Raw genomic sequence first — 12,795 nt, 5'->3', positions numbered from 1 at the left:
TCTCTCTTCACACCAGTTTATTGAATGAATGAATGAATAGGTTTATTGGCCAAGTATGTGCACATGCAAAGAATGTGCCTTGGTGCTCCGCACGCAAGTAACAACGCAAACATACAGTAAACAATTAAGAATAAAGCATTAAACAATTAAAACATTAAGAATGCAACATTACGGTTTAAACATGCAAGTGAAATAAACCAGAGCAAAAAGAGACAACAGACTTTTGGTTATTGAGTAGAGCTACTACTTGCGGAAAAAAGCTGTGTTTATGTCTGGCTGTGGCTGCTTTGACAGTCCGGAGTCGACTGCCAGATGTCGCATGCACTGAGTTACAGTGTTACGTGCCATGCAGTCAGCAGACTGGGCGATCGTTTTACTGAACCATCAGTCTGCCTGGACCTACCTGATCTCCCATTTGCTAAAAAACTTTAATTCTCCTTCCCATTCCCACACTGACCTTTCTGTCCTGGGCCTCCTCCATTATCAGAGTGAGGCCCAGCGCAAATTGGAGGAACAGCACCTCATATTTCGCTTGGGCAGCTTACATCCTAGTGGTATGAACATTGATTTCTCTAACTTCAAGTAACCCCAGCATTCCCTCTCTCTCCATCCCCCCACCCAAGCTGCACCAGCTTCGCCCAGCAGACAGCTAACAATGGCCTGTTTCCTTTATCATCGTTACTTCTTTACACATCTTTCATTCATTGTTCTTTTTCTCTCTACATCTTCGTCTAGATCTCTCGTTTCCCCTTTTCCCTAACTAGTCTGAAGGGTCTCGACCCGAAACGTCACCCATTCCTTCCCTCCAGCGATGCTGCCTGTCCCGCTGAGTTACTCCAGTTGTCTTATCTTTGGTTTAAACCAGCACCGGCAGCTCTTTCCTACACACAATGACTAACCAGCCTGACCCACAGAGTCTTTGTGCTTTTACGTCATTCAGCCTGGGAACAGGCCCTTCGGTCCACCTTGCCATGCCAACCAATTTGTCCCACCATCACCCACATGCCTATCCCGCCTGCCTGCGTTTGGCCCATTTCTTTTCTATAAATGTCTTTTCTATAAATGTCTATCCATGTACCTGTCCAAATATGTCTCTTTATAGACACAAAATGCTGGAGTATCTCAGCGAGACAGGCAGCATCTCTGGGGAGAAGGAATGGATGACGTGTCGGGTCAAGAGCCTCCTTCAGTGGAAACCCATGCGGTCACAGGGAAATCACACAAACTCACAAATCGCACCAGAGGTCAGGATCGAACCGAGGTCTCTGGCGCTATGAGGCAGCGGCTCGACTGCTGCGCCACTGTGCAGCAGTGGTTGTGAACGGAATTCCCAGGCAAACAACCATTATGGCCGGTCTGAAAGCGTCAGAGAGGAGAGTGTATGAAATCACGGGGGAATAAATGGGGGTAGATGCACAGAATCTCTTGCCCAGAGTGGGAGAAATCGAGGACCAGACGACATAGGCTCAGGGTGAAGGGTAAAAGATTTAACAGGAATCTGAGGGGTAACGTTTCCGACACAAAGGGTGGTGGGTGTATGGAACGAGCTGCCAGAGGAAGTAGTTGAGGCTGGGACTATCCCAGTCTGTAAAGGTCGGGAAGTTGGAGAGAGGACGACCATTGGCTGAAAGTAAGTACCTGTTAATAGTGGTAGAAACGGCAGTTTAAAAAGAGCGCCAATAGGGCACTGTTAATCAGTCTGTAAAGGTCGGGAAGTTGGAGAGAGGACCACCATTGGCTGTAAGTGAGTGGGAATTACAGTGTAATAAGTCAGTCAGAAGAGAATTCGTGGATTGGTTGATCATTTAAGTGAGAAGTCTGGTAAATTGGACAATCAGGCAATTTAATTGGTGATATAAGCAAGACTTGCAAAAGGGTGCAGCCCAGTGAGGGAAGTGCCCTGTGAGAAAAGTGCAAGTCTTTGGCTGCGAGTCTTCGGCGAGGAGGTTACAATTGTTTTAAGCCAGACACAAGGTAATGGCGGAAAAGTTGGTGCAGTGTGTTTCCTGCAGGATGTGGGAAGACAGGGGCGTCGCTGGAGCTTCTGGGAGCTACACCTGCAAGAACTGTGTCCAGGTGCAGCTCCTGAAGGGACGTGTGGTGAAGTTGGAGAGGCAGTTGGATGACCTCAGGGCCATCCGGGAATGGGAGAGTTTCCTCGACAGGACTTATTGTGAGGCTGTCACGCCAAGGGTCCAGGTCGAGCGAAGGTGGGAGACTGTTTCAGGGGGGAGACTGTTTCAGGGGGGAGTGGACGTGGACGTGGACTACAGGAGACCCCAGTGGCTGTGCCTATTGCAAATAGGTATACCCTCTTGGGAACTGTCGGGGCAGAAGACGTTTCCAGTCCGAGTGGCGGACCTGTTGGCAAGGATACTCGACAGGGGAGATCGAAGTCAGGAAGAGCCGTAGTGGTCGGTGACTCCATCGTCCGAGGGGCGGACAGAAGATTCTGTGGCAGCAGGAGGGACTTGAGGATGGTCTGTTGCCTCCCTGGTGCCAGGGTTCAACACATCACGGACCGGCTTCAGAAAATCCTAGTGAGGGAAGGCGATCAACCTGAAGTCGTTGTGCATGTGGGCACGAATGACGTCGGGCGGAAGAGGAAGGAGGTGCTACAGCGGGAGTTTAGAGAGTTGGGAAAAACACTGAGAAGTAGGACGTCGAAGGTGGTTATCTCTGGACTGCTACCAGTACCTCGTGCTGGTGAGGCCAGGAACAGAGAAGATAGAGGGTATGAATTTATGGCTGAGGGGCTGGTGCAGAGAGCAGGGATTTAGATTTCTGGACCACTGGGATCTCTTCTGGGCTAGGGGTGACTTGTACAAAAGGGACGGGTTACATCTTATCAGCAGGGGGACAAACATTCTGGCAGGCACGTTTGCTAGTGTGACACCTGTGGCTTTAAACTAAGTAGTGGGGGGGGAGGGGTTAACAAATTGTGAATATGAAGATGAGGTAAAAAAAAAGGGAATACAGGAGATATTGCAAAAGACTCTCGGAAGAATGGGAACAGAAGTTCTAGAGGGGAAAAGAAATTAAGGGCAGGGCCAATTGTGACCGATGTGAGAGGGGAGGTAAATACAGAAGTTAAAGAGTTGTACTTAAATGCGCGTAGTATAAAAAATAAAGTGGATGAGCTTGAGGCTCAGTTAGTCATGGGCAAGTATGATGTTGTAGGGATCACTGAGACATGGCTACAAGAGGACCAGGGCTGGGAACTGAATATTCAGGGGTACACAACGTATAGAAAAGACAGACAGGTGGGCAGAGGGGGTGGGGTTGCTCTGATGGTAAGGAATGATATTCATTCCCTTGCAAGGGGTGACATAGAATCAGGAGATGTTGAATCAGTATGGATAGAAATGAGAAATTGTAAGGGTAAAAAGACCCTAATGGGAGTTATCTATAGGCCCCCAAACAGTAGCCTCGACATAGGGTGCAAGTTGAATCAGGAGATAAAATTGGCGTGTCAAAAATGTAATGCTACGGTGGTTATGGGAGATTTCAACATGCAGGTAGACTGGAAAATCAGGTTGGAAATGGACCCCAGGAAAGAGAGTTTGTAGAGTGCCTTCGAGATGGATTCTTAGAACAGCTTCTAAGCCTACCAGGGAGAAGGCAATTCTGGATTTAGTGTTGTGTAATGATCCTGATCTGATAAGGGGACTAGAGGTAAAAGAGCCATTAGGAGGCAGTGATCACAACATGATAAGTTTTACTCTGCAAATGGAAAGGCAGAAGGGAAAATCGGAAGTGTCAGTATTATAGTATAGCAAAGGGGATTACAGAGGCATGAGGCAGGAGCTGGCCAAAATTGACTGGAAGGAGGCCCTAGCAGGGAAGACGGTAGAACAGCAATGGCAGGTATTCCTGGGAATAATGCAGAGGTTGCAGGATCAATTTATTCCAAAGAGGTGGAAAGACTCTAAGGGGAGTAAGAGACACCTGTGGCTGACAAGGGAAGTCAAGGACAGCATAAAAATTAAGGAGAGGAAGTATAACATAGCAAAGAAGAGTGGGAAGACAGAGGATTGGGACTCTTTTAAAGAGCAACAAAAGTTAACTAAAAAGGCAATACGGGGAGAAAAGATGAGGTACGAGGGTAAACTAGCCAATAATATAAAGGAGGATAGCAAAAGTTTTTTTAGGTACGTGAAGAGGAAAAAAATAGTCAAGGCAAATGTGGGTCCCTTGAAGACAGAAGCAGGGGAATTTATTATGGGGAACAAAGAAATGGCAGACGAGTTAAACCATTACTTTGGATCTGTCTTCACTGAGGAAGATACACACAATCTCCCAAATGTTCTAGGGGCCGGAGAACCTAGGGTGATGGAGGAACTGAAGGAAATCCACATTAGGCAGGAAATGGTTTTGGGTAGACTGATGGGACTGAAGGCTGATAAATCCCCAGGGCCTGATGGTCTGCATCCCAGGGTACTTAAGGAGGTGGCTCTAGAAATAGTGGAAGCATTGGAGGTCATTTTTCAATGTTCTATAGATTCAGGATCATGGCACATGGTATTGGGGGTAGGGTACTGACATGGATAGAAAATTGGTTGACAGACAGAAAGCAAAGAGTGGGGATAAATGGGGCCCTTTCGGAATGGCAGGCAGTGACCAGTGGGGTACCGCAAGGTTCGGTGCTGGGACCCCAGCTATTTACGATATACATTAATGACTTAGACGAAGGGATTAAAAGTACCATTAGCAAATTTGCAGATGATACTAAGCTGGGGGGTAGTGTGAATTGTGAGGAAGATGCAATAAGGCTGCAGGGTGACTTGGACAGGTTGTGTGAGTGGGCGGATACATGGCAGATGCAGTTTAATGTAGATAAGTGTGAGGTTATTCACTTTGGAAGTAAGAATAGAAAGGCAGATTATTATCTGAATGGTGTCAAGTTAGGAGGAGGGGGAGTTCAACGAGATCTGGGTGTCCTAGTGCATCAGTAAATGAAAGGAAGCATGCAGGTACAGCAGGCAGTGAAGAAAGCCAATGGAATGTTGGCCTTCGTAACAAGAGGAGTTGAGTATAGGAGCAAAGAGGTCCTTCTACAGTTGTACCGGGCCCTGGTGAGACCGCACCTGGAGTACTGTGTGCAGTTTTGGTCTCCAAATTTGAGGAAGGATATTCTTGCTATGGAGGGTGTGCAGCGTAGGTTCACTAGGTTAATTCCCGGATTGGCAGGACTGTCGTATGTTGAAAGGCTGGAGCGATTGGGCTTGTATACACTGGAATTTAGAAGGATGAGGGGGGATCTTATTGAAACATATAAGATAATTAGGGGATTGGACACATTAGAGGCAGGAAACATGTTCCCAATGTTGGGGGAGTCCAAAACAAGGGGCCACAGTTTAAGAATAAGGGGTAGGCCATTTAGAACGGAGATGAGGAAGAACTTTTTCAGTCAGAGAGTGGTGAAGGTGTGGAATTCTCTGCCTCAGAAGGCAGTGGAGGCCAGTTCGTTGGATGCTTTCAAGAGAGAGCTGGATAGAGCTCTTAAGGATAGCGGAGTGAGGGGGTATGGGAAGAAGGCAGGAACGGGATACTGATTGAGAGTGAGCAGTCATGATCGCATTGAATGGCGGTGCTGGCTCGACGGGCTGAATGGCCTACTCCTGCACCTATTGTCTATTGTTTAAGAAACCGTTAGACAGCTACATGGATTGTACAGGGCCCTAGTGAGACCGCACCTGGAGTACTGTGTGCACTTTTGGTCTCCAAATTTGAGGAAGGATATTCTTGCTATTGAGGGCGTGCAGCGTAGGTTCATTAGGTTAATTCCTGGAATGGCGGGACTGTCATATGTTGAAAGACTGGAGCGACTAGGCTTGTATACACTGGAATTTAGAAGGATGAGAGGGGATCTTATCGAAACGTATAAGATTATTAAGGGGTTGGACACGTTCGAGGCAGGAAGCATGTTCCCAATGTTGGGGGAGTCCAGAACTAGGAGCCACAGTTTAAGAATAAGGGGTAGGCCATTTAGAACGGAGATGAGGAAAAACTTTTTCAGTCAGAGAGTTGAGAAGGCAGGAACGGGGTACTGATTGAGAATGATCAGCCATGATCACATTGAATGGAGGTGCTGGCTTGAAGGGCCGAATGGCCTCCTCCTGCACCTATTGCCTATTGTCAAGTTTGGAGGTCAGGTGGGACTCGGGTGGCTGGGACATGTTGGCCGGTGTGGGCAAGTTGGGCCGTAGGGTCTGTTTACTGACATCGTGGCACTGCGGCACTCACCACAGCCGGAGAGGAAGACCAGATCTCCGGAGAAGAGGCAGGCTGGACTGTTGTGCGGCTCCCCGTCCAGGACGTAGATCATGTGACCCACCGTGTGGCCGGGCGTGAAGAGAGCCTGGAACCGCAGATTGCCCACTACAATCGTCTCCTTGTCCAGAATGGGGCTGAGGAGAAAACCACCATTATTCAACCACTCGAACCACGGCCATATACTCTCCGGTCAGGGGAAACTTCCCGCCTGGCCTGTTAGCCTCAATAGACAATAGGTGCAGGAGTAGGCCATTCGGCCCTTCTAGCCAGCACCACCATTCAATGTGATCATGGCTGATCATTCTCAATCAGTACGCCGTTCCTGCCTTCTCCCCATACCCCCTGACTCCGCTATCCTTAAGAGCTCTATCAAGCTCTCTCTTGAATGCATTCAGAGAATTGGCCTCCACTGCCTTCTGAGGCAGAGAATGCCGCTGTAATAAGAAACGTGGGGTGTCAGCCTTTTTCAACGATGCCCCCAAGCTGTGGAATACCCGACCCAGGGCTGTGAGAGACGCCCACTCAGTTGAGATTTTTAAACGGCAGTTAAAAACATTTCTTTTTACTCAAGCTTTTAACTGATTTTACTTCCTTTGTTCTTTTATCTCATTGTATCTCAAAAATCTTTGTACTTGTACAATGACAATAAAAGATATTGTATTGTTTATTATTTTACACTCCCAATTTTACATTTTATATCAATCTGTGCTTTGTAAGCCTATGTCCTTGCTGTTTTAAATTGTATCTTTGTTTAGACAAGTTTGTTTTTGTGGAAAGCACTTTGGGCTGCATTAAAAGTGCTATATAAAAGTTATTATTATTAAATGGGTATAATTCTTATTCATCGTCGAGACCAAATGGAGATTGAACACCTTCGGAACCTGTGACATTCTTTGCTACAGAAGGCTGTGGAGGCCAAGTCAATAGATATTTTTTTTAAGGCAGTGATAGATTCTTGATTAGTTCGGGTGTCAGAAGGTATGGGGTGAAGGCAGGAGAATGAGGAGAGATTGATCAGCCATGATGGAATGATGAGCCGAATGGCCTAATTCTACTCCTATCACTTATGACCTTTGCTCAGTCCGCCCGATCTCCCAGTTGCTAAACACTAATTCTCCTTCCCATTCCCACTGACCTTTCAGTCCTGGGCCTCCTCCATTGTCAGAGTGAGGCCAGACGCAAATTGGAGGAACAGCATCTCGCATTTCGCTTGGGCAGCTTACAGCCCCGTGGTACAAACATTGATTTCTCTAACAAGTAACCCTTGCATCCCGTCTCTGTCCATCCCTCCCCAAGTCATACCAGCCTCAAAGTCATCTTGTTGCGTCTCATTGTCTGTAACTTGTTTTCAACTAGTCCACAGCTACCAATGGCCTGTTTCATTTATCATCTTTACTTTTTTGCATATTTTTTTGCATTTGTTTGTTCTACATCTCTCTATATCACCGTTTTAGAAGGATGAGAGGAGATTTTATCGAAACATACAAGATTATTAAGGGGTTGGACACGTTAGAGGCAGGAAACAAGTTCCCAATGTTGAGGGAGTGCAGAACTGAGACGAGGAAAAACTTTTTCAGTCAGAGTTGTGAATCTGTGGAATTCTCAGGATCAAACTCAGGTCTCCGACGCTGTAAGGCAATAGCTCTACCGCTGCGTCACCGTGTCGCCCTTTGTGTTTTCTTGCACTATAGTTTTCAAAAAATTAATTGAACATCTTTTTCTTTGTTTATTATATTAGGTATGGAGTGCTATATTTACAAACCTGTTGTGGTGTTGTTGCTGCAAGAAAGAATGTCATTGTTTCAATAAGTTTGTGTAGGAAGGACTACAGATGCTGGTTTACACCGAAGACACAAAATGCTGGAGTAATTCAGCGAGACAAACAGCAGCTCTGGAGAGAAGGAATGGGTGACATTTCAGGTTGAGAACCTTCTTCAGACAATGTTCAGTGGCAATAAATTCATGTGATAGGAGCAGAATCAGTCCATCATCTACTCCGCCATTCAATCGTGGCTGATCTATATTTCCCTCTCAACCCTATAACCCCTGACACTCTTATTAATCAAGAATCTGTCAATGTGCGCATTAAAACTATCCATTGACTTTGGTCTCCCCAGCTGTCTGTGGCAATGGATTCCACAGATTCACCATCCTGACGAAAGAAATTCCTCCTCATCTCCTTCCTAAAGGAACGTCCTTTAATTCTGCGGCTGTGCCCTCTGGTCCTAGACTCTCCCACCAGTGGAAACATCCTCTCCACATCCACTCTATCCAGGCCGCTCACTATTCGGTAAGTTTCAATGAGGTCCCCCCTCATCCTTCTAAACTCCAGCGAGTACAGGCCCAGTGCTGTCAAATGCTCATCATAACCCACTCATTCCTGGGATCGTTCTCGTAAACCTCCTCTGGATCCTCTCCAGAGCCGGCACATCCTTCTTCAGATATGGGGCCCCAAAAGCACTCACACTACTCCAAATGCAGTCTGACCAAGCGCCTTATGGATCCTCGGCATTACATCCTTGTTTCTCCTCATGTTGAACTGATCTGGGGAGAGCTGTGACAATCTACAAGCTGGTAGAGCTGCTGCCTCACAGCACAAGAGGCATGGGTTCAATCCTGACCTCAGGTGCTTCATATCCCTCCGTATTTTAGACTCTTAAACACCACTATTGTATCTGCCACCACCACCACCCCCGGCAGCCTCAGGATCTCCTTTAAACTTTGTCCTAATTTGAGGAAGGACGTCTTTGCAATTGAGGCAGTGCAGCGTAGGTTCACCAGGTTAATTCCCGGGATGGCGGGACTGTCATACGAGGAAAGATTGGAAAGACTGGGCTTGTATTCACTGGAGTTTAGAAGGATGAGAGGGGATCTTATAGAGACTTATAAAATTATAAAAGGACTGGACACACTAGATGCAGGAAAATTGTTCCCAATGTTGGGGGAGTCCAGAACCAGGGGCCACACCGTCTAAGAATAAAGGGGAGGCCATTTAAAACTGAGGGGAGAAAAAACTTTTTCACCCAGAGAGTTGTGAATCTGTGGAATTCTCTGCCTCAGAAGGCAGTGGAGGCCAATTCTCTGAATGCATTCAAGAGAGAGCTAGATAGAGCTCTTAAGGATAGCGGAGTCAGGGGGTATGGGGAGAAGGCAGGAACGGGGTACTGATTGAGAATGATCAGCCATGATCACACTGAATGGTTGTGCTGGCTCAAAGGGCCGAATGGGCTACTCCTGCACCTATTGTCTATTGAAAAAGGGGTATGGGGAGAAGGCAGGCATGGGTTACTGATTGTGGATGATCAGCCATGATCACAATGAATGGCGGTGCTGGCTCGAAGGGTCAAATGGCCTCCTCCTGCACCTATTTTCTATGTTTCTATGTTTGTCACTCCCACTTGAAAGTTGTGCCCTCTAGACTTCAACATTTCCATCCCGGGGAAAAGGTCCTTAATGTTTGAAATGATCCATTTTCCAGAACCAGGGCCTTCCAAATTGATTTTTGTTTCTTTTTGCATTGACAATAAGCAAAAGTATGACGAGGCTTAGTTTTGTTTAGTTAAGTTTAGTGATAAAGCATGGAAACAGGCCCGTCGGCCCACCGAGTCTCTGGCTCTACCACTACGCCACTGTGCCGCCCACAACCAAGGTCTGCAATCCGCAGATTTCTGCAACCAAATTCAAGTGTTCTGAGAACTTGCAGACGAAGGCAGCAACTGCTGGCTTCCGATTGCGAAAGAGGACGTTACTGCCCAGCTGTCGCTGGTTAGCAGTAATAGACAATAGATGCAGGAGGAGGCCATTCGGCCCTCCGAGCCAGCACCGCCATTCAATGTGATCATGGCTGATCATTCTCAATCAGTACCCCGTTCCTGCCTTCTCTCCATACCCCCTGACTCCGCTATCCTTAAGAGCTCTATCTAGCTCTCTCTTGAATTGCATTCAGAGAATTGGCCTCCACTGCCTTCTGAGGCAGACAGAAAGCTCCCACTGTCTGCGGGCCTTAGTTGGGGCTCGCTAAGCCAAGAGCATCTCGGCTGCACAGTGACTGACGCTCTCTCAGGGCACTAGCTTTTACTAGCTGCTCAGTGCAGACTGTGGCTCAGAGGAATGTAATTAAAGCCAGATGCACCTTGCTTCCCTGTGCTCATCTCAGCCGTGGCAGCAAGGCCGGGCGGGTGTGGGAAGGAAGAGAGACACTGTGGCTAGTTTAGTTTAGTGTGGAGATGTTCTTCTTTCTTTCGAGTCCATCATCCATGTTTCAAATGTTACATCAAGCTTGTGGCGACAATCAGTGGGAGCCATCACTTGTAAAACAGATGGTGGTTCCAGAATCAGCTCGGGACACTTCCAGTTCCAGCCCTGCGACGTGGGCGCTTCTGCTATGGGGCTAGTTTGGAGATACACAGGCCCTTCCTTCGGCCCACCGAGCCCATGCCAACACCCGCGATCCCCGCACATACACACTAGCCTACACACACTAGGGACAATTTACCTTTATACCAAGCCAATTAACCTACAAACCCGTATGACTGGAGTGTGGGAGGAAAACGGAGCTCGCAAAGAAAACACACGCAGGTCACGGGGAGAACGTACAAACTCCGTACAGACAGCACCCGTGGTCAGGATCGAACCCAGGACTCTGGCGCTGTGAGGCAGCAACTCTACCGCTGCGTCACCATGCTGACCCTACTGGTTGGAGGTGCCACTAGTGGTGAAGCCCATATCTTCTTGCAACGCCCAAAGATGTGTGAATTACAAACGTGACTCTGAAATGGTCCGGGTATATGGCGCTTATACACCGATCAGCCAAAACATTATGACCACTGACAGACAGACTTTGACAAGGGCCATGTTGTTATGGCCAGGTGACTGTGTCAGAGCATCTCTGAAACGGCAAGGCTTGTGGGGTGCTCCCGGTCAGCAGTGGTGAGTACCGACCGACAGTGGTCCGAGGAGGGACAAACCGGCGACAAGGCTCATCGATGCGCGAGGGCAACGAAGGCTATCCCGTCTGGTCCGAACTGACAGAAGGTCGACTGTGGCACAAGTCACAGAAAATGTTAATGGTGGTCACGGGAGGAATGTGTCACAATACACAGTGCATCGCACCCTGCTGTGTATGGGGCTGCACACGGAGGACCAACAGCATATTAGGCAGGTGGGCATAATGTTTTGGCTTATCAGGTGATAATGTTTGGGCTGATCGGTGTAGCTTAGTGCAGAGCTGAACAGAACCCGCTCAATGGCGATGCAGTAAGCTAACTTCCCCCTTCCATCCCACAGGAGTTCCCATCTCCCATACTCACTCTGTGAGGGCAGGAATATTATCTCTGGAGGAACCATAAATTCTGCAAGTTTTGTGGATTTTCTTCAGTACCTTGTTTCCACCACTATGATCCCTACAAAAGTATTAAAGGAAAAAAGGATTAGAAAAAGAGAAAAATAAGAATATTCCTCATGATGTTCACAAAATAGGACTATTGGATTCACTTTATCCAACAGAAAAAGGTGAAAGAGAAAGAGAGAGTAGGGAGAGAGAGAGAGAGAGAGAGAGAGAGAGAGAGAGAGAGAGAAGAGGTAGCAGGTAGATAAGGTGGTCAAAAAGGCTTTTGGCACTTTGGCCTTCATCACTCAGTATTGAGTATAGAAGTTGCAGTTGTATAAGATCGCATTTAGAATATTGTGTTCAGTTCTGGGCACCATGTTATAGGCAAGATATTGACAAGCTTGAAAGGGTTCAGAAAAGATTTACGAGGATGTTGCCAGGACTAGAGGGTGTGAGCTACAGGGAGAGGTTGAGCAGGCTGGGTCTCTATTCCTTGGAGCGCAGGAGGATGAGGGGTGATCTTATAGAGGTGTACAAAATCATGAGAGGAATAGATCGGGTAGATGGACAGTATTTATTTCACAAAATGCTGGAGTAACTCAGCAGGTCGGGCAGCATCTCAGGAGAGAAGGAATGGGTGATGTTTTGGGCCGAGACCCTTCTTCAGACTGATGGACAAGAGTCTTTTACCCAGAGTAGGGGAATCGAGGACCAGAGGTCATACAGTGGGTTTAAGGTGAAGGGGAAAAGATTTAATAGGAATCCGAGGGGTAACTTTTTCCACAGAGGGTGGTGGGTGTATGGAACAAGCTGCCAGAGGAGGTAGTTGAGGCTGGGACTATCCCATCGTTTAAGAAACAGTTGGACAGGTACAGTATAACAGTATAGCAGTATAACAGTACATGGATAGGACAGGTTTGGAGGGATATGGACCAAGCGCAGGCAGGTGGGACACTAGGGTAGCTGGGACATTGTTGGCCGGTGTGGGCGAGTTGGGCCGAAGGGCCTGTTTCCACACGGTATCGATCTGTGACTAAGAGAAAGAAAGAGAGGAGAATGAGAGAGTGCAGAGAAAGAGACAGACAAAATAAAAAGCTGAAAGAACCGCAGGCAGCTCACAACTCACCAGTGCTTGTGCGTAGTGAGAATTGCTTCCAAAGTTACACCCTCTTCCTCAAGACATGCCTGAA

At 47.5% G+C, this 12,795-nt stretch overlaps 1 protein-coding gene across 4 annotated transcripts in view; it reads right to left on the bottom strand.

The window, feature by feature from the left end:
* pnkd (PNKD metallo-beta-lactamase domain containing) overlaps positions 1–12,795 on the bottom strand; it is a 39,902-nt gene that overhangs the window by 6,041 nt on the left and 21,066 nt on the right. For all 4 annotated transcript variants that reach the window (XM_078403258.1, XM_078403259.1, XM_078403257.1 and 1 more), the window contains exons 4-6: positions 12,732–12,790; positions 11,586–11,678; positions 6,247–6,410 (exon numbers count right to left, since the gene is read on the bottom strand). In XM_078403258.1, the coding sequence (XP_078259384.1) occupies positions 6,247–6,410; positions 11,586–11,678; positions 12,732–12,790 (316 nt within the window). The remainder of the gene's footprint in view (positions 1–6,246; positions 6,411–11,585; positions 11,679–12,731; positions 12,791–12,795) is intronic.

The sequence above is a fragment of the Rhinoraja longicauda genome, chromosome 8 (genome assembly GCF_053455715.1).
Source record: "Rhinoraja longicauda isolate Sanriku21f chromosome 8, sRhiLon1.1, whole genome shotgun sequence".
Lineage (NCBI taxonomy): Eukaryota > Metazoa > Chordata > Chondrichthyes > Rajiformes > Arhynchobatidae > Rhinoraja > Rhinoraja longicauda.
This window is presented reverse-complemented; position numbering and strand designations above follow the sequence as displayed.